Genomic DNA, 26,333 nt, shown 5'->3' with positions numbered 1-26,333 from the left:
ATTAATTAAAATATAGATAACTAAATGACGTCAAAAAATTACTGTTATATTTATGGTTTTTTTATTTTAAATATAAATCAAATTAATTAAAATATGATATTATTATTTTTTAATAAAAAAATATTGTACAAAACGTTTGAAGAAAACCAAGTAAACAAAATCAATAAATTCTTTTCTCAAAAAAAAAAAAAAAAATTCAATAAATTCAAAGAGTTAAATGGTACTGTCTTTCGGTGGAGCAAGATTACAAAAACAGATGAACACATGTTAGAAGTCCATTAAATGCGACATTCCCACATCTTCTCCTCGTGCTCCGGTGTAATGGTTTCTTCAGTTTCTCTCTCATCACACACATATTCGTCTGAGTTTCAGGTGTGACCGAATCGATTGTCAAAGTAAAATCAACTCTGGGAAGAAAGATGTTTGCTTTTTGAGAAAAAGTGGATTCCCTTTCATCAAAAACCATTGATTTCTGTCGACAATCCGATATAAAGGGAGCCGGGTGATTGTCATTTTCTTGGCTCACAAACCGTCTGCTTTGTGTTTCTTGGCGTGATACTAACGTCTCCCTGAAGCTTCTGTACCCTTACTTCCTCCAGTTTTTATCCGTCCACCGTTCTTGCAAACAACTGGAAATCGTGGGAAAAAGTGGGAAGGGTGTTTGGTTTTTCTTTTGTTTTTTGAGTTTTATCTCGAATAGCTTTATTGGTTTGTTTTAGATTGTTATGGAATTTGGTGGATGGCAATTTTTTTGAAGAAAAAAATCCGAGCTTTCTTTGGACATAGATATTCTCTTTGGGATTCGACCTTGGAGCGAGAATCTTGCCTGAATCCGGTTTTCCCGGCAATCCGAAATCGGATAGAATTTGGAATTTTTGGTGTTTTACTTTTTTTAGAGAAGGGAAAGTGATAAAATAGTTTTGTGACGTTTTTCATTAGTTTGTCCAAACGTCAAAGCATAGTAATCTTTGTTTCGTAGACAGGTTTTTGCCATTTTCTCTCCACTCCAAACAAAAAAAAAGAAAATCCCTTCAATTTCTCTCTTCCTTTCCAAACAAATTCCGCCCTTTTTTTCCCTTTCTATTTGTCTCCTTTCATTTGTTTCTTTGTTTCGAAGAGAGAGCCAGAGCAAAGTCTCTCTCTCTCTCCCTCTTTGTACCCTTCCCTTGGTTTGGAGAAAATCATGTTGGTTTTTGACAAGGAGGTTTCAAAACAAACCAATCTCGAACGCTTCTTGAATTGCATGACACCCGTGGTTCCATCTCAATTATTGTCCCAGGTTTGTGATTTTGATCTTCGTTATGTGTGTGTATATATATATATATTTTTTAAATCTTGGGTATGATACTGGAATGATGTTTTCTCATGCAGAATGAGATGAGAAAGCTTAATAAGCTATGGCATCCTTGGGGTAGGGAAAACATTGACTACTTCACATTGGGTGATCTTTGGGATAGTTTTGATGAATGGAGTGCATGTGGGCTTGGAGTTTCAATCGTTTCTGATACTGGCCAAAAGTTAGTCCAGTATTTTGTGCCTTATCTCTCAGCAATCCAAATTTTCACTAGCAATTCATCTGCAAACTGTTTAAGGTACTGTCGTTTCCAGATTCCACCAGCAATTTGATTATTCTTGTATTGTCTTGACAAATGAGTTGATCACATATTCACATGCTATTTTTGCTTCGAGTCTGATGTTTTCATGCTTCTAAGCTCTCTATTTGAGTATTTGGTATTTGTCTTGTGTGATTTTTAATTTATTGTTTGTGCAATCTTGGATTTGTTATCTATGATTATGATACAAAGATCTAGTGTCTTGTTCCCAAAAGTGTTCATTTTTAACTAGTAATTCTATATAAATTAAATTCTCTGGTTTGAGATTGAGTAGGCATGGATCTGTTAAGCCTTTCGATGTGTTTCTTTTTTCCTCTGCTAATATAATCAGAACAAAGAATTGAGACCTTTGGAGGGCTACAAGTCTTAGAATTGTGAAATGAATCAAATGATCTATAATCTTGTTGTAGTGATATAATTAATGATATATGGCTGGATTTTAGGGAAGAGACTGAATCCTTAAGTGAGACGCGGAATTCCTTTAGTGATTCGTTCAGTGACGAGAGCGAGAGTGAAAAGCTGTCGAGATGGGACGGATGTTCTTCCGAGGATGGATTGTTTGAGCCAGATAACTTCTGCCATATGAATGACAGATTGGGTAATCTTTACTTTCAGTACTTTGAGACATCTTCTCCTTATGGAAGAGTGCCACTAATGGACAAGGTAATATAAGTTTTTGTTTAATTTAGCGCTTTTTGGATTAAATTTGGATATATATTTACCGACGATTCTTCCAGTTTCTGCCGATTCATAAGATTCCTTGTTAGAAAATGACAGCAAATATCGACAAATTGAAAAGAGAGAAGCTTATTTTTACAGGATATCATAGAATCAATTTATGTCTCTGTTTTATAGGCATCAAATTAGAAGATTTGGAATATATGACTTTTGAAAATGAATCGACATGGAATATATGCCATTTTTAGGCTTTAGGTGACTTTATTCTACATTCCCCCCTTCTGAGCTTTAATAAAAAAACTTTTCTTTCTTACACTTGGACTGAATTTTATGGTTCTGACCGACACATATTATTGCTTTGGTTTTACAAATATTTCCTTTCTTTGCGGCAAGTTAGCTCCAATATTAAACATGACTTCCATATAATTATTACTGATTTAACCTATGAATCTTAGCCATATGTTGAAATCTGACTATTTGCCATTCAGATTCGTAGCTTAGCTCAAAGATATCCGGGATTAAAGTCGTTAAGAAGTGTCGATCTTTCACCCGCTAGTTGGATGGCTGTTGCATGGTTAGTCTGTGTCCAGCCTTCTCCCTAGATGTTACTTTAATTTGTTTTTAGTTTCCATTATCTTTTGATAGTGTTCGCATTGAAGAAATATCGAAATGGGATTTAGAGATTGTTCAAACTAACCAAGATAAAAATCCAGGTACCCGATTTATCACATTCCTACGGGAAGAACAATTAAAGACTTCCAAACGTGCTTTCTCACATACCACACAATTTCTTCTTCCTTTCGAGGTTGGTGCTTGGTTCTAACTTCTATTGAACTCATCCTCATTTGAGTTTTTGCGTATGAGTCATTCACATTTATGAGACACAGATACAGATTCTGAAGATGATTCTGAAAACAGAAGAAATGAAAAAAGGGAGACCATATCCCTTCCTCCATTTGGCTTAGCTACTTATAAGATGCAAGGCGACATTTGGGTTTCGGGCGAGAGTGGTCGGGACCAAGAAAAACTGGTGTCCCTTGTGAGCATCGCAGATTCGTGGCTAAAGCAATTACAGGTCCAACATCACGACTTCAACTACTTCATGGGAATTCGAAATGGCTGAGAACTCTAGCAAACAGCCTGCAGGGTGGTTTTCTTCGGTTATCCGGATGTCTAATTTCAGCTTTAGCACTATGTATAGAGCGTGACAAGCGAACAAACGACCTTTCGTTTTTCGAGTTTACCAGAACAAGATCGAAATTAGATGAAGTAAGAGGAGTTCTAGCTGATTGTTAATGAGAAAGAAATGTTTCTTATCCGGTGTGAGTGTGTTGTGAAAGTAGTACTGTACAGGAGTGTAATGCTTGTGAAGCTTTTTGCTTGCGAAATATAGCATTTTTATTTTTTTTAGCAAAGTGCACTTTTGTTGATAAGGATAATGCAATGATTGATAAAAGGGAATGGTAAATATTTTATTTTGTTGGATAAATAATAATATAGTTATTTAAATGTTTGGTTGATTGATTAGTTAATAAATAAATGTAAAAATAATTTAATCTTATATGACAGTTTTACCTTGTCATTAAATATTTATTTGTGTGTAACTATCACCCATGTTAATCCTCTGCTTTCACGCTTCACACCTTGTAGATTGTCCGCTTCCTTTCTGTTGACCTCGATTTTAATCCAATTAAAATGATTATTTGATTTAAGGGATTTGAAATTATGGATTCTAAACCAATGATTACAAATCTGTTTGAATGTTAGGCCTAAATTTTTGCAAAAACACTTATTAGATCATCTAACATAAATTTTGTGAGATGGATATTTTAAATAACCCAACTCATGAAAAAATATTATTTTAAAAAAAATTTATTTTATTGTAAATATAAATTAAATCAAGTCATTTCACGGATAAAAATTTATAAAATTGTATCACAAAAAACTAAATTTTATTTTTATAACGAAAAAAATCACAATGATTATTCGTTCATGAACATGAATTAAACAGAAGCTAACGCATTAATGCAAGTGAAGGGTTGAATACATCCATGCAACGTGACGTTATCTTGTTTGTCATTCGTGTAATGACTTTGCCTAAATAATTTTTTTTTTTTTTAGAATGGTGAATTTTCATTGCTCATGAAAACAAAGATACATCATTAAGTAACGCATCCTATAAACATGCGAGTGACTACCAAGTAGATGAACTATGGTGTAAACAAGATTTTCTATTTAACTTATGAGCTAATTCATTTGCTTGTCTCAGGTAATAGAGTAGTGACTCTCCTGAGCTATCAGCCATTTGCATCTTCGAACTATATCTCCGAACTCCGAATAATCATCTACAAATCCATTAATCGCATCAGCCGCACATTCGGAGTTGGTTTTGAAGATGACTAGATATAGGCTCATTCTTCTGACCCAAGTAATTGCTGCTAGTAGCCTCATAGCTTCCCCTTCTCTTACACTAAGCAAGCCTTATGATAAAATAGTTCTAGCAGCCACAAACTTTCCTCTTTCATCACGTATCACCATGCAAAAACCTACTACTCTCTGACTGTTTAGGAATGTTGCATCAACATCGCATTTTACAAACGAATATGGTTGTAGTTTCCAACGAATTTCAGTTTTTTCGGCTCCTCTAGTGGCAACATATTGAAATTGCTGGCTTCGAACATTTGTGTTAGATCGTTCTTTAGTCTCAACCCAATCACAAAAAAGAGAAGATCAAGTAAAATGTAGCTTGATCGGAAATTTGAACTGAATCATTCCACAATTTATTGTTTCGTTGTTTTCATACACTCCACAAGATCATAACAAATTTTCCCACTATATTTTCACTTGATACAACCATGAAATTGAAAACAAAATCAAAGAAATTCTCCGATGAATTCGAATATGTGTCCACCAAGTTTAGAATACCAGCATGAATCCAACGGTCATGGGCGTAGGCACAAGATATTAATGCATGCATGTATATTCAATATCCTGACCACATATCACACAAGTCAAAGGGACAGAGATACCTCGCAAGTTTAATCTATTCCGCATCGGTAGGCACTCTCTACAGTCTTGACAAAAGAACATTTTCACTTTTGGTGGGAGCTTTAGCTGCCATAACCTGCTCCAATCCCATGGCACCTTTAGTTCTTCACGCGGCACCAATATCTCCATAATGACTCTGTATGCAGATCGCACAGTGTACTTCTCATCTTTACTAATGTGCCAAACTCGCATATCGGAAAAATAACTTAAAATGAAGGGAATATTTGTAATCTCCATAACATCTCTAGCAACAAAGTTTTCCTGTAGGAGCTCATTGTCCCATGTATTCGTCCCTGGAATCAGAAGATCATTCACTGTTAAAGTTTCCAAATTAGTGTGCATCGGCATTTTGATGTACATATTGTCAGAGTTTTGCAGTGATGGTTTGGACCAAACATTAATATTATGTCCATTGTCGATTTTCCATCTAATCCAACTCTGTAACACTGTTCGGGAGCACTAGTAGAATTTTTGCATTTTATTTCGGCACAAATTACTTCGGAAATTATTAATTACGAAGTAATATGTAATAATCAACTTCAGTAATAACATATGCGAAGTAAAAACACACATTTTACTTCTTAATTTACAAAAACACGGGCTTCACTTAACTTTTGGGAACATATTACTTCGGCATTTGTTTTTTGATGAAGTAAAAAGTGAGAAAATAAAATTTTTAATGATAAGTGGTGAAGTAATTGTTTAACTCTTTCTAACCTTTATAGCTATCTAGCTCTCAACTTACGATCCGTAAAATCAAAGCAAATCCATCCCCTTCCTTTCAACCTTAGCACCGCCGATACAACTCCAGCCGTCCACCACCGCCCAGAGCTGCTGCCAACGAAATAATTCGATACGTCCGTAGATGTCAACTACTTTGGTGCTGTGTGCTTGAGGATCCAGAAGACCGAGATTGTTTTGCTCGAGGAGTCACCGTGCGAGGTGCGCGTCGATTACGACGAGTTCCGGACTGATGTCACGCCGTTGTTCGTCGCTGTTTGTAATGGTAATCTTGAGCTCGTTAAGAACCTGCTGGTAAGTCAATGCTGAGTTTGAGCTGTTAACTTTCTGTAGTAGCCCGTACCCTAATTGAGTAATTAAAGGATTAATGCTAATTAATTGAATTGGGTATTGATCGGATCGGAAGCTCCGAAGGCACGATCGGAAGCTCCGAACAGGATCGGAAGCTCCGATGAGCGATCGGAGGCACCGATGTTATTACGTCAGGCATGACATGTGGTTGGATCGGAAGCTCCGATCAAGACCGGAGGCTCCGATCACCCCTATCCGAAGTCAACAAGTGATATTTTGACACATGGCAGATCAGGATCTTCGGAAGCTCCGATGGCAGGATCGGACGTTCCGATCGAGGTTCGGACGTTCCGATCAAGGATCGGAAGTTCCGATCGTTGTCTATAAATAGAAGGCCGAGGCTTCACTTTCAATTGCCAATTCCGAGTTCTCCTTTCCATTCTAGTCCTTTTGGAGCTGTTCTAGTCTTCTTAGGCTTGGTCCGGAGGTCGGCGAGGCGTTCGGAAGTCGTAGCAGAGTTGTGCCCAAGTTCTGGAGGCATCGACATCAAAGGGCTAACGACGGACGAAGGTATAGCTTTTGCTTCCTATAAATATTTAGGAGTATGCAATAGCTTAGTGAAGGCTTTTAGAGCACTTTGATGATAGTAGTATCATTTGGCAGTGTAGAGCAGACTATAGGCGTGGACCTAGAGTTGGTAGAGCTTGCACTGTATTGAGGTACGAAAGTACTGTTCGAGATATCCTGACTGAGTATACATGTATTATGTGACTGCATGATTTATATGACATGATATTATGCTGCATTCATTTGCATCTTGCTGTATCTCTTTCGAGATGTCTGTTAGTAGGGTTGTACCCTATCCTGTTAGTGGATGGACTTCCATTGATTTGGGTCCGGCGTATCCACGGTTATCTCGGTATGGGAGCTACCTCCTGAAGCGACGGCACAGCGTGCTACATACCAGGGCCCGGTCTGTCTCTGTTATCTGATCCTTGATCTCGAGTCTATAGGGAGTTCACTTTGCATGCATGTATACTTATACTCTCGCACTGAGCGTTTTATGCTCACGTCTCGTACTCTGTATTTTCTGGACACCCTATTCCATGGGGCAGGTTTGCGATTGGACGAGGAGGGTGGATCCAAGAGGGGCTAGTCAGTGGTTGGCTAGCTGGAGCTTCGCTTAGGTTTTACTACTGTTGTTTGGGTTTATACAGCTATTCGATTTGGTTGTATATTATTGGATAAATTACAGATTCCTTTACTTGGGGTTGTAAACTATTTTTATGGTTTCCGCAGTTTTATTCTGATATCTGTTTAATTAAGTTAATTGCATGCCTATGTTCTGTTTAGTAGGTGATCTGGGTAAGGGTCACTACATTTATGGTATCAGAGCATGCAAAAGATTTCTTGGGATTTAGTCTCATCTTGAGGTATTTTTGTAGATGTCAAATCGTGACGACCAGAGTTCTCATGGCAGTGTTGGTGGGCGTTGGGGTGATGCCGACCGGGAGCTTTGTCGAGAACGGCGTCATCGTCACCATGACGAAGAGCGTTTCACTGTGCGTCGATTCTTAGCTATGGGTCCTAAGCCCTTAGTTGGAGGTGAGTCTCCGGAGGATTCGGAGAACTGGTTAGACCGCATGGAGACGACTTTTCAGACTTTCCAATGCACCGATGAGCAGAAGGTGGAAACCCTTGGCTATCTTCTGGATGGGCGTGCGCGCAGGTGGTGGAGGTTTACTTCTGCACCTTTTGTTGCGGCGAGAGGAGTGGCCACCTGGGCCGAATTCCGCACAGCTTTCCAAAAGCGATATTTTCCTCCTGCACTCCGTCAGTCGAAGGCAGGCGAGCTACTGAGTCTGCGACAGGGAGCCATGTCTATTGATGAGTATCAGCAGAGGTTCTTTGATCTGCTATCCTATTGCCCCGAGATTGCTGATAGCTCAGAGATGAAGTATAATCTGTTCCTTCAGGGCCTTAACCCTGAGATCCATGATCGTGTGGCGGTTGGCGACGACATGTCCTACGAGGGTTTGGTGAGCCGTTGTCACCAGGCAGAGGACAGCATTCGTCGGAACAGGTCTTTCCCTCAGTCGAGGCCTGCTAGTTCTTTGGGTCCCCGTGCCCAAACTTTTAAGAAGTCTGGATCTTCTTCTTCCTCTGGTTCTGGAGGTGTTGTCCATTACGGTAAGAAGGACAAGTGTGATCACTGTGGGAAGAACCATCCATCCGACAAGTGCCGTAGAGCTTCTGGAGCTTGTTTCCATTGTGAAGAGACTGGTCATATCTAGAGGGATTGTCCACTGTCTGGGGGAGGCGGTTCTGGATCTGGTTCAGGATCGGGTTCTCAGGCCACCGTACAGCAGAGGTCGCAGGGACAGTCTGCTGGGAGTTCTCATTTGAAGCCACGAGCTTCTGGCCAGGTGTTTGCCCTGAGACATGATCAGGCTGTGGAAGAGAATGAGAAAGTCATCGCAGGTACATTTCTGCTTTATGGTATACCTGCTCTTGTACTTATTGACACTGGTGCATCTCATTCCTTCATTTCTGCACGTTTTGTTAAGAGGCATAAGTTACCATGCATTGCACTAGACGTAGTGATGTCTGTTTCTACTCCGACGGGCCAATCTGCTTTGGCTAAGCGTCTAGTGATGGGTTGCCCTTTAGAGTTCGAAGGGAACATTCTGTTAGCGAATCTCATGGTCCTGGCGATGGACGACTTTGATTGCATTCTGGGAATAGATGTGTTGACTACCTATTGAGCTTCAGTGGACTGCTATCAGAGATTAGTACGCTTTCATCCGGAGGGGAGTGAGAGCTGGTTTTTCTATGGTGAGGGAGCACGACCCCCGATGCCTTTGGTATCAGCTTTGAGAGCCTGTCGAGCTCTAGAGTCTGGCGGGAAAGGCTACCTTATCTATGCAGTTGATTTGCCCGCTGAGAGTTTTGGGATAGAGAGCATTCCTATTGTGGATGAATTTTCAAATGTGTTTCCTGATGAGATTCCGGGTTTTCCTCTTGCTAGGGAAGTCGAGTTTGGCATAGAGTTGATGCCGGGTACTTCGCCTATTTCTAGAGCACCGTATCGTCTGGCTCCGTCAGAGATGCGTGAGTTGAAGAATCAGCTACAGGATCTTTTGGACAAGGGGTACATTCGTCCTAGTGTATCTCCTTGGGGAGCTCCTGTTCTCTTCGTGAAGAAGAAGGATGGGTCGATGCAGCTGTGCATTGACTATCGGCAGCTGAATCGAGTCACTGTGAAGAACAAGTATCCGTTGCCTCGTATTGATGACTTGTGATCAGCTGCAGGGCACGTCAGTTTACTCCAAGATTGACTTGAGATCTGGGTATCATCAGTTGAGAGTCCGTGATCAGGACGTAGCCAAGACTGCATTCCGTACTCGCTATGGGCATTACGAGTTCCTAGTGATGCCATTTGGTTTGACTAATGCGCCGGCTATATTCATGGATTTGATGAACCGTGTCTTCAAGGAGTATTTGGACAAGTTTGTCGTGGTCTTCATTGACGACATCTTGGTGTATTCACGTAATACGAAAGAGCATGTTTCTCACTTGCGGTTGGTACTGCAGACTCTTCGAGATGAGCAGTTGTACGCCAAGCTGAGCAAGTGTGAGTTCCGGATGGATAGAGTGGTCTTTCTTGGCCATATCATATCCAGGGAGGGGATTTCTATTGATCCAAGCAAGATTGAAGCGGTACTTAATTGGTCGCGTCCGACGACAGTTGCTGAGATCCGTAGTTTTCTGGGTCTAGCAGGGTATTATCGTCGCTTCATTCTGAACTTTTCTCAGTTAGCTCGACCGTTGACGCAGCTTACCCGCAAGGGTGTGGATTTCGAGTGGTCCTCCGAGTGCGAGGAGAATTTTCGTGAGCTTCAACGGCGGTTGACTTCTGTGCCGGTGTTGGCATTACCGTCAGGATCTGGAGGGTATGTAGTTTACACAGATGCTTCTCTTCAGGGGTTAGGTTGTGTCCTGACTCAGAATGGGCATGTGATCGCATACGCTTCTAGAAAGCTGAAGCTTCACGAGGACAATTATCCTGTCCATGATTTGGAGTTAGCAGCCATTGTGTTCGCTTTGAAGATCTGGCGTCATTATCTGTATGGCGAGAAATTTGAGATCTTCACCGACCATAAGAGTATCAAGTATTTGTTCACTCAGGCGGAGTTGAACATGAGGCAGAGACGTTGGATGGACTTGCTTAAGGACTATGATTGCGAGATTAAGTACCATCCGGGAGCTGCTAATCTCACCGCTGATGCTTTGAGTCGCAAGGTGCGACTATCCGCACTTCAGACTTGTTCTATGTCTAGTGCGATCAGTGACTGTTGTACTTCAGGTTATACCTTCAAGCATAAGAAAGGTATGCAGAGTATCCAGATGTTTGCGATATTATCTGAGCCAGCCTTGTATTCGCGGATCCGAGATGCTCAGATGTCTGATTCAAAGACCCAGCATTTAGCTCGTCTAGCTAACGAGGGTAGCTCGTCTGGATTTCATTATCAGTCAGATGGCTTTCTGTGTTTGTCTGGTAGGCTTGTGATTCCGCAGGATGTAGAGTTGTGAGAGGAGATTTTGTCTCAGGCGCATCGCACTAAGTTGAGTATTCAACCTGGGAGCAACAAGATGTACAAGGATCTACGTACTCATTTCTGGTGGAAGGGAATGAAACGCAGTGTTTATCAGTTTGTTTCGAGATGTTTGGTGTGTCAACAGGTCAAGGCAGAGCGCCGACGACCTGGAGGATTGCTTCACAGTCTGCCTATTCCTGAATGGAAATGAGAGTTTATCACTATGGACTTTGTGACCCATTTGCCGGTATCCCCGAGGAACTGTGATGCTATCTAGGTTGTGGTGGACCGACTCACCAAGTCAGCGCATTTCATTGCCTATAGCCGAGAGTACTCTGTGGATCGCATGGCACGGATGTACATTCAGGAGATCGTTCGACTTCATGGAGTGCCTGTGAACATTGTCAGCGATCGGGACCCCAGGTTTACTTCTAGATTCTGGGGGAGTGTTCAGCGTGCGATGGGTACTACTCTCAGTTTGAGTACAGCCTATCATCCGGAGACTGATGGTCAGTCAGAGCGCACTATCCGTACGTTAGAGGATATGCTTAGAGCGTGCGTCTTGGATTTTGGTTCAGCCAGGCAGGATCATTTGCCGTTGATCGAGTTCGCTTACAACAACAGCTATCACACTAGTATTGGGATGACACCTTTTGAGGCGTTGTATGGGCGACGTTGTCGTACTCCACTCTTCTGGGAAGAAGTGGGGGAGAGACAGGCTGAGGGACCGGAGTTTATCCAGCAGGCGATAGACATTGTTGACCAAATCAAGAAACGGATTAAGACTGCACAGGATCGTCAGGCCAGCTATGCTAATACCAAGCGTAGGCCTTTGCAGTTCGAGGTCGGGGAGAAAGTGTTTCTGAGAGTTTCACCTTTCCGCAAGATTCTCAGATTTGGCCTTAAGGGCAAGTTGTCTCCCAGATTTATCGGTCCGTTTGAAATCTTGGAGAGCATTGGCGATTTGGCTTATCGACTAGCTTTACCACCACATCTATCCAGTATTCACGACGTGTTCCACGTATCTCTGTTACGACGGTATGTGGCAGATGAATCTCATATTCTGCAGCGGTCTGAGGTTCAGGTAGACAAGGATTTGACTTATGTTGAGAAACCTCTTCGTATCCTAGATTATAAGGATAAGGTTTTACGGAACAAAGTCATTCCTTTGGTTTTAGTTCAGTGGCAGTGCCGAGGCACTGAGGAAGCTACTTGGGAGCTTGAGGACAGGATGCGTAAAGACCATCCTGAGTTGTTTTGATTTCATTCTTTAAGTTGTATTCAGTTGCAAACTCTGTAAAAGTTTGATTTGAATAAAGAATGTTTCTGATTTCTGTTTTTGCATTCGTTACTTAAGATCTGTTTTCGAGGACGAAATATCTTAAGTGGGGGAGAATGTAGTAGCCCGTACCCTAATTGAGTAATTAAAGGATTAATGCTAATTAATTGAATTGGGTATTGATCGGATCGGAAGCTCCGAAGGCACGATTGGAAGCTCCGAACAGGATCGGAAGCTCCGATGAGCGATCGGAGGCACCGATGTTATTACGTCAGGCATGACATGTGGTTGGATCGGAAGCTCCGATCAGGACCGGAGGCTCCGATCACCCCTATCCGAAGTCAACAAGTGATATTTTGACACGTGGCAGATCAGGATCTTCGGAAGCTCCGATGGCAGGATCGGACGTTCCGATCGAGGTTCGGACGTTCCGATCAAGGATCGGAAGTTCCGATCGTTGTCTATAAATAGAAGGCCGAGGCTTCACTTTCAATTGCCAATTCCGAGTTCTCCTTTCCATTCTAGTCCTTTTGGAGCTGTTCTAGTCTTCTTAGGCTTGGTCCGGAGGTCGGCGAGGCGTTCGGAAGTCGTAGCAGAGTTGTGCCCAAGTTCTGGAGGCATCGACATCAAAGGGCTAACGATGGACGAAGGTATAGCTTTTGCTTCCTATAAATATTTAGGAGTATGCAATAGCTTAGTTAAGGCTTTTAGAGCACTTTGATGATAGTAGTATCATTTGGCAGTGTAGAGCAGACTATAGGCGTGGACCTAGAGTTGGTAGAGCTTGCACTGTATTGAGGTACGAAAGTACTGTTCGTGATATCCTGACTGAGTATACATGTATTATGTGACTGCATGATTTATATGACATGATATTATGCTGCATTCATTTGCATCTTGCTGTATCTCTTTCGAGATGTCTGTTAGTAGGATTGTACCCTATCCTGTTAGTGGATGGACTTCCATCGATTTGGGTCCGGCGTATCCACGGTTATCTCGGTATGGGAGCCACCTCCTGAAGCGACGACACAGCGTGCTACATACCAGGGCCCGGTCTGTCTCTGTTATCGGATCCTTGACCTCGAGTCTATAGGGAGTTCACTTTGCATGCATGTATACTCATACTCTCGCACTGAGCATTTTATGCTCACGTCTCGTACTCTGTATTTTCTGGACACCCTATTCCATGGGGCAGGTTTGCGATTGGACGAGGAGGGTGGATCCAGGAGGGGCTAGTCAGTGGTTGGCCAGCTGGAGCTTCGCTTAGGTTTTACTACTGTTGTTTGGGTTTATACAGCTATTCGATTTGGTTGTATATTATTGGATAAATTACAGATTCCTTTACTTGGGGTTGTAAACTATTTTTATGGTTTCCGCAGTTTTATTCTGATATCTGTTTAATTAAGTTAATTGCATGCCTAAGTTCTGTTTAGTAGGTGATCTGGGTAAGGGTCACTACACTTTCTATATCATTCGCATTCTAGTTTTTGCCGATTTGTGTTTAAATGTAATCACATACTTCTGCCCGCAAGGTGTTTGGTTTTATGCTTCTCATAGTGTACTCGACATATCCATTGCTGCTTAGAGGTATACTGGCTTGAAACTTTTCTGGTTTTAGGCGTTTTTGGTGATTGTGTGCCTGTATTCTCCTTTGTGTGTTGGTTCTTGCCTTGTTTATTCTCAAGGAGCACCCGAGCATGACTATCGTAACCGATGCACGTACGAGCATGGCCTTGACAAGGTTTATCACGGACAGAGGAGGGCTGCATTGCTTGTATAGATTTGGCTACATGAATGTGATTGATAAGGGCGTTCAGCTTAATAAGGATGGAATTGAGGCTCATTTGATGATGGAAACTTCAGGCCATGGTGCCCTCAAAGAGAATCATTTTCTTGATGATGGTAAATCTCTTTGATTCTTTTACATCTATGGGATTTATATTTACACGAATTTCGCATAAAACAAAGATTGTTTTATATGGTGCCCTCTATTTCAGGTGCTTATATGGTCGTAAAAATCATCATTGAAATGGTTAAGATGAAGCTTGAAGGATCAAATGAAGGCATTGGGAGTCTAATAAAAGATTTGGAAGAGCCACTGGAATCAGTGGAGTTGAGAATAAACATTGTTACAGAGCTTAGATACGCCAAGGCCAAAGGCTCTGAGGTCATTGAGGTATTCAGGAACTACATTGAGGTATGTATATGTACAGCTATAACAACTCCTCGAATGCAAAATAAAGACGACGACGACGAAAATAACAATAGCGACTTATCAAATATATGATCTTAGGAAGGAAGGTTAGAGGGTTATGAACTGGATTCTTGTGGAGACTGTTGGGTGAGTGAAGGGTGCCTCGTGGACTCCAACGACACTTTGTTTCTGATCGATGCCTATATGTATAGGTATCCATTCAAAAAAACCTGTTCTCACTTGGATATGTATAGGGCCAAAGTTTCTGGTTCTAGAAAAGAAGAAATGGGCTGGATACACCTCTGACAAAGCATTCACAACCCGAATATAGCTATTAATTTGTAGTCCACGACCCCGGGGGGTTTCCAGTCCATGACTAAAGCTCTGAGAGATAAGTATGATAATCACTGCTAAGGGAGATAACATTAGGCCAGTATGGTATCATATAATAACTGAAATGGTGGATTACATTTGATTTCTCATATTGGTTTTAGGATAAACTGTGAAGTGAGTAACAAGTTTGAGAGACTCTCCCATCTTGTTTTCTGGATTTTGGTTCAAAAGTTTCAAGATGTAAATATTTTATATCTCATATGGTCTCACTTATTTTTTTTTTGCCTGTGTTTCCAGGTTTCTTGTAGAGAGTGGATTGCACAAATTTCTTGAAATTTCTCAAATTTACAAGAAACAAATGCATACTGACATTTTATATCAATGGCAAAAGGTCTCTATAGATCTGGTCTTGGTAGAAAAGCAGTATAATGTTATGTGTTTGTGATCATGAGATAATTCTTTAACAAATCTCTTTATTATTATTATGCATATAAGTTGAATATTATTATTTCAATAAAATGAATTTATATGATGGTAGAGATTGCAAATTTATTGAAGTATGTTTCATAGTAAGTACTATGCATTGTCGTGATTAAATAGGTGAGTCCCTTTCAGCTTAATTTTATTATAAAGATTTTTCTTGATATGAGATCATTATAGAAAAAAAAAAGTGATAGATTTCATTTTTAAAAAAAACAAAAATTGGTTTACCGAGTAAGTCCCATTTTGAGCTATATGTACTCTGTGTTAATGTAAGATTCTTCATTAAAATATATATAATTGGTTTACCGAGTAAGTCCCATTTGCTGCTGCTACACTGAACAGAATCCCATGCAATAAATATATAGTCTAATTTTTTCCCCTAAATTTCGAGCATTGTCCAATTTGTATTAATGCATCTTGTTGATTTGGATTGATTCTTTAGGATAACAGATCCAGAACTTTATGAAGAACAGTGCTAGTCAGTTGACAATATTTGGGTATTTTTGGTTGCTATATTGCCCCCATCGACCATCGTTGATTATTTTTTGAGTTTTTGACGTCTTTTGCAGCCTATTTGGCTAACAAGACAAAGTGAAGGAACACGTGCTTTGTGTGTTTTTCAAAATAATCATTTCATATGTTTAAGGTGCAGCAATTGGCATTGTGATAGTAATCTGTTTCTACTAGAAACTGTGTTTTTTTGATCCCCAGATAATCCATCACTTGTTTACTAAGTTTATACTGTGTAGTAGCAGCTGTGTTTTTCTTATGCCCTGTCAACATAGGCCTATGATTGTGTCTTGTAACGGCCACATGAATTCATTGTGATTTGATATAACATTTACTTTTATGTCAATTTATATTTATGCATTTATATATATATTATGGGTACCATGTATTAAATATCGGTTAATCAGATATTAATATAGTGGGAACTATATTATATGATATATTTGTTTAAATATTTAATTGTTCTTTTATGTTTATTCTTATATTAGTGTCTTTTATTTATTTTTGTTAAGCAATTTTAAATAAACCAACAATAAACTTTTGAAGCCCTGACAATTTTATAATTTGTGTATTTGATGTTTTATAATAATATTTTCATCTATAATATATTATTGCTAAAATTAAACTTACAACATCCTCTCTGTGAATCGATCTTGTATTCACGAGTATATTACTTGCAGACAACCTACACTTGGATGAATTATAATTTAAGTTGTAGCAACTATGCAAGATACCCTAGTTGAGTATGCATGTTCTATGTTTGAATAGTTTATGTTGCATGACTTATGTGCATTTATTATTTCACGATTATTATGCTGCATGCATTATCACATTGAGCCTATACGTTGATATTACCAGTAGAGGGTTTTCTCATCCCCGAGGTTTTGGATTACATGGATTTAGGTCAAGATATTTCCATTTATTTCTTATGATATGGGAATACATCCTGATGCTACAACCTAGTGTGCTACATACTATGACACCATTTGTTTGAGCAATATTTCTTCCGCTATAGGTTTTTGGTACCCGTTCATTTGCATTAGCATTCATAGCATGTGTATACTCATACTTTCGTACTAAGCATAGTAAGCTCACGTCCTCGGTTTGGGTTTTGGACACCCCATTCTATGGAAAAAGACTTAGGTTGGATGGACCGGGAGGTAGCGGTCTTTGAGCTGCAGTAGGATGGATTGTACTGTACCAGGTTTCCCTTAGTGAAATTTAATATTTATTTTCGACGGGGCTTTATAAAATTTAACAACATTTGTTTTAGTGTATGTTGTATTCTTGCCGGTAGTTTTAGTTGATTATTTAATTTTACATTGGTTTAATTTATTATTGTGTTTCAATTTATTCTGCATGCTTATTCTTCGCTTAGTTAGTGATTCTGGAATGAGTTACTGTATTTAAAGGTATTAGAGCATGCATTGAGACTTGAGATCTAGGAAAACAGTTTTGAGGTTAAATTTATTTTTCTTTTTATAGATGGTAGGATGTGGAGACGAGAGCCATGGTAGTTTCGATGAACCCTAGGGAGACGATAAGGAGAGGGATCATAGTGGGTGCCGTCACCACAAGGATTACAGACACTGCTTGGACTTGTGCAAGTTTGTGCAGATGGCTCCTATGTAATTGAAGGGAAGCGAGACTCTTGATGTCACAACGAAATGGTTAGAGAGGATGGAGAATTGCTTCCAAGTGTATCGCTGCACTGATGAACAAAAGATGCAGGCCAATAACTTTCTTTTGGAAGGGAGTGTCCAAAAGTGGTGGAAATCCACCTCGGTGCCCTTAATATTCGAGCGAGGCGTAGTTACTTTGGCCGAGTTCTGTGAAGCATTTAGGAAATTTTATTTCCCGCCAGCACTCTGGTAGACAATGACAAACGAGCTGATTAACTTGAGGCATAACAACATGTCGATAGAAGAGTACCAGCAGAAGTTCTTTGACCTATTACCGTATTGCCCGTACGTTGCTACTAGCTCCAAGGCAATGTATAACCATTTTCTGTAGGGCCTTAATCCAAAGATTCACAACCTAGTGGATATCTGCGACGATCCAAAGTCGCATGAAGTATTGGTTAACGGATGTCGACAGGTGGAGAACAATATCAAGCGTAACAGGAGCTTATCCTCTTTCTGACACGGTAACTCTTTGGAGCCTATAGCCCAGTCTTTCAAAAATTATGGCGCGTCTTCTTCTTCAGGTTCAGGTTCTAGTAGAGGTGTGTTCCATTTTGGGAAGAAGATAAGATAGAGCGAGAAGTGTGGGGAACATCATCCTACAAAAAAATGTCTTGGAACACGATGTGCTTGTTTTCGTTGTGGCCAGATGGTTCACATGAAGATGGATTTCCCACATATGGTTGGAGTATCAGCATTTGACTCGGGTTCTCAAGCATCGATTCCACAAAGTCCATCTGCACAATCGTTTTGGAGAACAAACCAGAGGCCACGTATTCTCAAACAAGTTTTTGCTCTGAGCCAAGTTCAGGTTCAAAATTAGAATGAGGAGTTTATCCCTAGTACATTTATTTTGTGCGAAATTCCTACCTTTTTTCTCATAGATACTGGTGCATCGCATTCATTTATTTTGGCATGTTTTATTATGCTCCATAGATTTCCTTTGGCCAAGCATTTATTCTTAGGTTGTTCTTTAGAATTTGAGGGCTCTAAGTTAATGGAGAATCTTATGATTCTAGTGATGGATGATTTTGACTGTATGTTGGGTATCGATGTTTTGACTTCTTATCGAGCTACTATGGACTGTTATTCAAAATCTTGTTCAGTTTCATCCGGTTGAGGGCGGTAGTTGGGTTTTCTATGGTGAGGGAGCGCGACCCCTTATGCCTCTGGTATCAGCTCTAAAGGCTTGTAAGGCGTTGGAGGCAGGTGGGGATGTAGTAGCCCGTAACCAAAATCAGTAATTAAAGGATTAATGCTAATTAATTGAATTGGGTATCGAACGGATCGGAAGCTCCGAAGTCACGATCGGAAGCTCCGAACAGGATCGAAAGCTCCGATGAGCGATCGGAGGCACCGATGTTATTACGTCAGGCATGACGTGTGGTTGGATCGGAAGCTCCGATCAGGACCGGAAGCTTCGATCACCCCTATCCGAAGTCAACAAGTGATATTTTGACACGTGGCAGATCAGGATCTTCGGAAGCTCCGATGGCAGGATCGGACGTTCCGATCGAGGTTCGGACGTTCCGATCAAGGATCGAAAGTTCCGATCGTTGTCTATAAATAGAAGGCCGAGGCTTCACTTTCAAATTGCCAATTCCAAGTTCTCCTTTCCATTCTAGTCCTTTTGGAGCTGTTCTAGTCTTCTTAGGCTTGGTCCGGAGGTCGGCAAGGCATTCAGTAGTCGTAGCGGAGTTGTGCCCAAGTTCTGGAGGCATCGACATCAAAGGGCTAACGACGGACGAAGGTATAGCTTTTGCTTCCTTAAATATTTAGGAGTATGCAATAACTTAGTTAAGGCTTTTAGAGCACTTTAATGATAGTAGTATCATTTGGCAGTGTAGAGCAGACTATAGGCGTGGACCTAGAGTTGGTAGAGCTTGCACTGTTTTGAGGTACGAAAGTACTGTTCGAGATATCCTGACTGAGTATGCATGTATTATGTGACTGCATGATTTATATGCCATGATATTATGCTGCATTCATTTGCATCTTGCTGTATCTCCTTCGAGATGTCTGTTAGTAGGGTTGTACCCTATCCTGTTAGTGGATGGACTTCCATCGATTTGGGTCCGGCGTATCCACGGTTATCTCGGTATGGGAGCCACCTCCTGAAGCGACGGCACAGCGTGCTACATACCAAGGCCCGGTCTGTCTCTGTTATCTGATCCTTGACCTCGAGTCTATAGGGAGTTCACTTTGCATGCATGTATACTCATACTCTCGCACTGAGCGTTTTATGCTCACGTCTCGTACTCTGTATTTTCTGGACACCCTATTCCATGGGGCAGGTTTGCGATTGGACGAGGAGGGTGGATCCAGGAGGGGCTAGTCAGCGGTTGGCCAGCTGGAGCTTCGTTTAGGTTTTATTACTGTTGTTTGGGTTGATACAGCTATTCGATTTGGTTGTATATTATTGGATAAATTACAGATTCCTTTACTTGGGGTTGTAAACTATTTATGGTTTCCGCAGTTTTATTCTGATATCTGTTTAATTGAGTTAATTGCATGCCTAAGTTCTGTTTAGTAGGTGATCCGGGTTAGGGTCACTACATTTATGGTATCAGAGCATGCAAAAGAATTCTTGGGATTTAGTCTCATCTTGAGGTATTTTTGTAGATGTCAAATCGTGACGACCGAAGTTCTCATGGCAGTGTTGGTGGGCGTTGGGGTGATGCCGACCGGGAGCCTCGTCGAGAACGGCGTCATCGTCACCATGACGACGAGCGTTTCACTGTGCGCCGATTCTTAGCTATGGGTCCTAAGCCCTTAGTTGGAGGTGAGTCTCCGGAGGATGCGGAGAACTGGTTAGACCGCATGGAGACGACTTTTCAGACTTTTCAATGCACCGAGGAGCAGAAGGTAGAGACCCTTGGCTATCTTCTGGATGGGCGTGCGCGCAGGTGGTGGAGGTTTACTTCTGCACCTTTTGTTGCGGCGAGAGGAGTGGCCACCTGGGCTGAGTTCCGCACAGCTTTCCAAAAGCGGTATTTTCCTCCTGCACTCCGACAGTCGAAGGCAGGCGAGCTACTGAGTCTGCGACAGGGAGCCATGTCTATCGATGAGTATCAGCAGAGGTTCTTTGATCTGTTATCCTATTGCCCCGAGATTGCTAATAGCTCAAAGATGAAGTATAATCTGTTCCTTCAGGGCCTTAACCCTGAGATCCATGACCGTGTGGCGGTTGGTGACGACATGTCCTACGAGGGTTTGGTGAGCCGTTGTCACCAGGCAGATGACAGCATTCGGCGGAACAGGTCTTTTCCTCAGTCGAGGCCTGCTAGTTCTTTGGGTCCCCGTGCCCAAACTTTCAAGAAGTCTGGATCTTCTTCTTCCTCTGGTTCTGGAGGTGTTGTTCGTTACGGTAAGAAGGACAAGTTTGATCACTGTGGGAAGAACCATCCATCCGACAAGTGCCGTAGAGCTTCTGGAGCTTGTTTCCATTGTGGAGAGACTGGTCACATCCGGAGGGATTGTCCACTGTCTGGAGGAGGCGGTTCTAGATCTGGTTCAGGATCGGGTTCTCAGGCCACCGTACAGCAGAGGTCGCAGGGACAGTCTGCTGGGAGTTCTCATTTGAAGCCACGAGCTTCTGGCCAGGTGTTTGCCCTGAGACATGATCAGGCTGTGGAGGAGAATGAGAAAGTCATCGCAGGTACATTTCTGCTTTATGGTATACCTGCTCTTGTACGTATTGACACTGGTGCATCTCATTCCTTCATTTCTGCACGTTTTGTTAAGAGGCATAAGTTACCATGCATTGCACTAGACGTAGTAATGTCTGTTTCTACTCCGACGGGCCAATCTGCTTTGGCTAAGAGTCTAGTGATGGGTTGCCCTTTAGAGTTCGAAGGGAACATTCTGTTAGCGAATCTCATGGTCCTAGCGATGGACGACTTTGATTGCATTCTGGGAATAGACATGTTGACTACCTATCGAGCTTCAGTGGACTGCTATCAGAGATTAGTACGCTTTCATCCGGAGGGGAGCGAGAGCTGGTTTTTCTATGGTGAGGGAGCGCGACCCCCGATGCCTTTGGTATCAGCTTTGAGAGCCTGTCGATCTCTAGAGTCTGGCGGGGAAGGCTACCTTATCTATGCAGTTGATTTGTCCGCTGAGAGTATTGGGATAGAGAGCATTCCTGTTGTGGATGAATTTCCAGATGTGTTTCCTGATGAGATTCCGGGTTTTCCTCCTGCTAGGGAAGTCGAGTTTGGCATAGAGTTGATGCCGGGTACTTCGCCTATTTCTAGAGCACCGTATCGTCTGGCTCCGTCAGAGATGCGTGAGTTGAAGAATCAGCTACAGGATCTTTTAGACAAGGGGTACATTCGTCCTAGTGTGTCTCCTTGGGGAGCTCCTGTTCTCTTCGTAAAGAAGAAGGATGGGTCGATGCGGCTATGCATTGACTATCGGCAGCTGAATCGAATCACTGTGAAGAACAAGTATCCGTTGCCTCGTATTGATGACTTGTTTGATCAGCTGCAGGGCACGTCAGTTTACTCCAAGATTGACATGAGATCTGGGTATCATCAGTTGAGAGTCCGTGATCAGGACGTAGCCAAGACTGCATTCCGTACTCGCTATGGGCATTACGAGTTCCTAGTGATGCCATTTGGTTTGACTAATGCGCCGGCAATATTCATGGATTTGATGAACCGTGTCTTCAGGGAGTACTTGGACAAGTTTGTCGTGGTCTTCATTGACGACATCTTGGTGTATTCGCGTAATATGGAAGAGCATGTTTCTCACTTGCGGTTGGTACTGCAGACTCTTCGAGATGAACAGTTGTACGCCAAGCTGAGCAAGTGTGAGTTCTGGATGGATAGAGTGGTCTTTCTTGGCCATATCATATCCAGGGAGGGGATTTCTGTTGATCCAAGCAAGATTGAAGCAGTACTTAATTGGTCGCGTCCGACGACAGTTGCTGAGATCCGTAGTTTTCTGGGTCTAGCAGGGTATTATCGTTGCTTCATTCTGAACTTCTCTCAGTTCGCTCGACCGTTGACGCAGCTTACCCGCAAGGGTGTAAATTTCGAGTGGTCCTCCGAGTGCGAGGAGAATTTCCGTGAGCTTCGACGGCGGTTGACTTCTGCGCCGGTGTTGGCATTACCGTCAGGATCTGGAGGGTATGTAGTTTACACGGATACTTCTCTTCAGGGGTTAGGTTGTGTCCTGACTCAGAATGGGCATGTGATCGCATACGCTTCTAGACAGCTGAAGCTTCACGAGGACAACTATCCAGTCCATGATTTGGAGTTAGCAGCCATTGTGTTCGCTTTGAAGATCTGACGTCATTATCTGTATGGCGAGAAATTTGAAATCTTCACCGACCATAAGAGTCTCAAGTATTTGTTCACTCAAGCGGAGTTGAACATGAGGCAAAGACGTTGGATGGATTTGCTTAAGGACTATGATTGCGAGATTAAGTACCATCAGGGAGCTGCTAATCTCACCGCTGATGCTTTGAGTCGCAAGGTGCGACTATCCGCACTTCAGATTTGTTTGATGTCTAGTGCGATCAGTGACTGTTGTACTTCAGGTTATACCTTTAAGCATAAGAAAGGTATGCAGAGTATCCAGATGTTTGCGATATTATCTGAGCCAGCCTTGTATTCGCGGATTCGAGATGCTCAGATGTCTGATTCGAAGACCCAGCATTTAGCTCGTCTAGCTAACGAGGGTAGCTCGTCTGGATTTCATTATCAGTCAGATGGCTTTCTGTGTTTGTCTGGTAGGCTTGTGATTCCGCAGGATGAAGAATTGCGAGAGGAGATTTTGTCTCAGGCGCATCGCACTAAGTTGAGTATTCACCCTGGGAGCAACAAGATGTACAAGGATTTACGTACTCGTTTCTGGTGGAAGGGAATGAAACGCAGTGTTTATCAGTTTGTTTCGAGATGTTTGGTGTGTCAACAGGTCAAGGCAGAGCACCGACGACCTGGAGGATTGCTTCACAGTCTGCCTATTCCTGAATGGAAATGGGAGTTTATCACTATGGACTTTGTGACCCATTTGCCGGTATCCCCAAAGAACTGTGATGCTATCTGGGTTGTGGTGGACCGACTTACCAAGTCAGCGCATTTCATTGCCTATAGCCGAGATTACTCTGTGGATCGCATGGCACGGATGTACATTCAGGAGATCGTCCGACTTCATGGAGTGCCTGTGAGCATTGTCAGCGATCGGGACCCCAGGTTTACTTCTAGATTCTGGGGGAGTGTTCAGCGTGCGATGGGTACTACTCTCAGTTTGAGTACAGCCTATCATCCGGAGACTGATGGTCAGTCAGAGCGCACTATCCGTACGTTAGAGGATATGCTTAGAGCGTGCGTCATGGATTTTGGTTCAGCCTGGCAGGATCATTTGTCGTTGATCGAGTTCGCTTACAACAACAGCTATCACACTAGTATTGGGATGGCACCTTTTGAGGCGTTGTATGGGTGACGTTGTCGTACTCCACTCTTCTGGGAAGAAGTGGGGGAGAGACAGGCTGAGGGATCGGAGTTTATCCAGCAGGCGATAGATATTGTTGATCAAATCAAGAAACGGATTAAGACTGCACAGGATCGTCAGGCCAGCTATGCTAATATCAAGCGTAGGCCCTTGCAGTTCGAGGTCGGGGAGAAAGTGTTTCTGAGAGTGTCACCTTTCCGCAAGATTCTCAGATTTGGCCTTAAGGGCAATTTGTCTCCCAGATTTATCGGTCCGTTTGAGATCTTGGAGAGCATTGGCGATTTGGCTTATCGACTAGCTTTGCCACCGCATCTATCCAGTATTCACGACGTTTTCCACGTATCTCTGTTGCGACGGTATGTGGCGGATGAATCTCATATTCTGCAGCAGTCTGAGGTTCAGGTAGACAAGGATTTGACTTATGTTGAGAAACCTCTTCGTATCCAGGATTATAAGGATAAGGTTTTACGGAACAAAGTCATTCCTTTGGTTTTAGTTCAGTGGCAGCGCCGAGGCACTGAGGAAGCTACTTGGGAGCTTGAGGACATGATGCGTAAAGACCATCCTGAGTTGTTTTGATTTCATTCTTTAAATTGTATTCAGTTGCAAACTCTGTAAACGTTTGATTTGAATAAAGAATGTTTCTGATTTTTGTATTTTGCATTCGGTACTTAAGATCTGATTTCGAGGACGAAATATCTTAAGTGGGGGAGAATATAGTAGCACGTAACCAAAATCAGTAATTAAAGGATTAATGCTAATTAATTGAATTGGGTATCGGACGGATCGGAAGCTCCGAAGGCACGATCGGAAGCTCCGAACAGGATCGGAAGCTCCGATGAGCGATCGGAGGCACCGATGTTATTACGTCAGGCATGACGTGTGGTTGGATCGAAAGCTCCGATCAGGACCGGAAGCTCCGATCACCCCTATTCGAAGTCAACAAGTGATATTTTGACACGTGGAAGATCAGGATCTTCGGAAGCTCCGATGGCAGGATCGGACGTTCCGATCGAGGTTCGGACGTTCCGATCAAGGATCGGAAGTTCCGATCGTTGTCTATAAATAGAAGGCCGAGGCTTCACTTTCAAATTGCCAATTCCGAGTTCTCCTTTCTATTCTAGTCCTTTTGGAGCTGTTCTAGTCTTCTTAGGCTTGGTCCGGAGGTCGGCAAGGCATTCGGTAGTCGTAGCGGAGTTGTGCCCAAGTTCTGGAGGCATCGACATCAAAGGGATAACGACGGACGAAGGTATAGCTTTTGCTTCCTATAAATATTTAGGAGTATGCAATAGCTTAGTTAAGGCTTTTAAAGCACTTTAATGATAGTAGTATCATTTGGCAGTGTAGAGCAGACTATAGGCGTGGACCTAGAGTTGGTAGAGCTTGCACTGTTTTGAGGTACGAAAGTACTGTTCGAGATATCCTGACTGAGTATGCATGTATTATGTGACTGCATGATTTATATGCCATGATATTATGCTGCATTCATTTGCATCTTGCTATATCTCCTTCGAGATGTCTGTTAGTAGGGTTGTACCCTATCCTGTTAGTGGATGGACTTCCATCGATTTGGGTCCGGCGTATCCACGGTTATCTCGGTATGGGAGCCACCTCCTGAAGCGACGGCACAGCGTGCTACATACCAAGGCCCGGTCTGTCTCTGTTATCTGATCCTTGACCTCGAGTCTATAGGGAGTTCACTTTTCTTGCATATATACTCATACTCTTGCACTGAGTGTTTTATGCTCACGTCTCGTACTCTGCATTTTCTGGACACCCTATTCCATGGGGCAGGTTTGCGATTGGACGAGGAGGGTGGATCCAAGAGGGGCTAGTCAGCGGTTGGCCAGCTGGAGCTTCGTTTAGGTTTTATTACTGTTGTTTGGGTTGATACAGCTATTCGATTTGGTTGTATATTATTGGATAAATTACAGATTCCTTTACTTGGGGTTGTAAACTATTTATGGTTTCCGCAGTTTGATTCTGATATCTGTTTAATTGAGTTAATTGCATGCCTAAGTTCTGTTTAGTAGGTGATCCGGGTTAGGGTCACTACAGGGGAAGACTACCTTATCTATGCGATTGATACGTTCACAGGGATAAGGAGTGTTAAAGAGTTACCAGTAGTTTTCGAGTACCCAGATGTATTTTCGAATGAGATTCTAGTGTTTCCTCTGGTTTGAGAAGTTGATTGGGATCGAGCTTGTGTCCGAGATGGCACTGATTTCTCGTGCAGCTTATCATTTGGGCCCAGTAGAGATGAGGGAGTTGCAGCAGCAGTTGCAGGATTTGTTGGTTAAGGGATATATCGGACCGAGTGTTTCACCTTGGGGAGCGCAATTGCTTTTCGTCAAGAAGAAGGATGGTTCCATGCATCTCTGTATTGATTATAAATAGTTGAACCAAACGACAGTTATGAACAAG

At 42.3% G+C, this 26,333-nt stretch overlaps 2 protein-coding genes across 6 annotated transcripts; both read left to right on the top strand.

Annotated features, from left to right (window-relative positions):
• Positions 1-240: 240 nt before the first annotated feature.
• On the top strand, positions 241-3,768 carry LOC140863779 (uncharacterized). 2 transcript variants are annotated; one of them, XM_073267431.1, is made up of 6 exons: positions 241-1,279; positions 1,372-1,592; positions 2,057-2,276; positions 2,780-2,865; positions 3,005-3,096; positions 3,185-3,768. In XM_073267431.1, the coding sequence occupies exons 1-6, from the start codon at positions 1,184-1,186 to the stop codon at positions 3,412-3,414; spliced, it is 945 nt and encodes a 314-aa protein (XP_073123532.1). In that variant the 5' UTR covers positions 241-1,183; the 3' UTR covers positions 3,415-3,768. The 2 variants fall into 2 exon arrangements, with proteins under 2 accessions (XP_073123532.1, XP_073123531.1); XM_073267430.1 differs by having other exon boundaries at positions 242-1,279; positions 3,179-3,768.
• A 2,307-nt stretch (positions 3,769-6,075) lies between these two features.
• LOC140864710 (uncharacterized) lies at positions 6,076-18,660 on the top strand. Of its 4 annotated transcripts, XM_073269035.1 has the most exons (6): positions 6,076-6,374; positions 13,934-14,150; positions 14,246-14,445; positions 14,542-14,654; positions 15,073-15,166; positions 15,701-18,660. In XM_073269035.1, the coding sequence occupies exons 2-6, from the start codon at positions 13,946-13,948 to the stop codon at positions 15,722-15,724; spliced, it is 636 nt and encodes a 211-aa protein (XP_073125136.1). In that variant the 5' UTR covers positions 6,076-6,374; positions 13,934-13,945; the 3' UTR covers positions 15,725-18,660. The 4 variants fall into 4 exon arrangements, with proteins under 4 accessions (XP_073125136.1, XP_073125135.1, XP_073125132.1 ...); XM_073269034.1 differs by lacking the exon at positions 15,701-18,660 and having other exon boundaries at positions 13,937-14,150; positions 15,073-15,673; XM_073269031.1 differs by lacking the exon at positions 15,701-18,660 and having other exon boundaries at positions 15,073-15,673.
• The last annotated feature ends 7,673 nt before the right edge of the window (positions 18,661-26,333 follow it).

The sequence above is a fragment of the Henckelia pumila genome, chromosome 4 (assembly GCF_033568475.1).
Source record: "Henckelia pumila isolate YLH828 chromosome 4, ASM3356847v2, whole genome shotgun sequence".
Taxonomy (NCBI): domain Eukaryota; kingdom Viridiplantae; phylum Streptophyta; class Magnoliopsida; order Lamiales; family Gesneriaceae; genus Henckelia; species Henckelia pumila.
This window is presented reverse-complemented; position numbering and strand designations above follow the sequence as displayed.

What these genes read in the sequence shown, in the direction of transcription:
- LOC140863779 (XM_073267430.1), top strand. Translation starts at nt 1,184, where the DNA reads ATGTTGGTTTTTGACAAGGAGGTTTCAAAACAAACCAATCTCGAACGC. An exon ending in GAGTGCCACTAATGGACAAG is followed by an intron (nt 2,277 to 2,779) that starts GTAATATAAGTT and finishes TTTGCCATTCAG; the next exon opens with ATTCGTAGCTTAGCTCAAAG. An exon ending in AGTTGGATGGCTGTTGCATG is followed by an intron (nt 2,866 to 3,004) that starts GTTAGTCTGTGT and finishes ATAAAAATCCAG; the next exon opens with GTACCCGATTTATCACATTC.
- LOC140864710 (XM_073269034.1), top strand. Translation starts at nt 13,946, where the DNA reads ATGACTATCGTAACCGATGCACGTACGAGCATGGCCTTGACAAGGTTT. An exon ending in GAATCATTTTCTTGATGATG is followed by an intron (nt 14,151 to 14,245) that starts GTAAATCTCTTT and finishes CCTCTATTTCAG; the next exon opens with GTGCTTATATGGTCGTAAAA. An exon ending in TATTCAGGAACTACATTGAG is followed by an intron (nt 14,446 to 14,541) that starts GTATGTATATGT and finishes ATATGATCTTAG; the next exon opens with GAAGGAAGGTTAGAGGGTTA.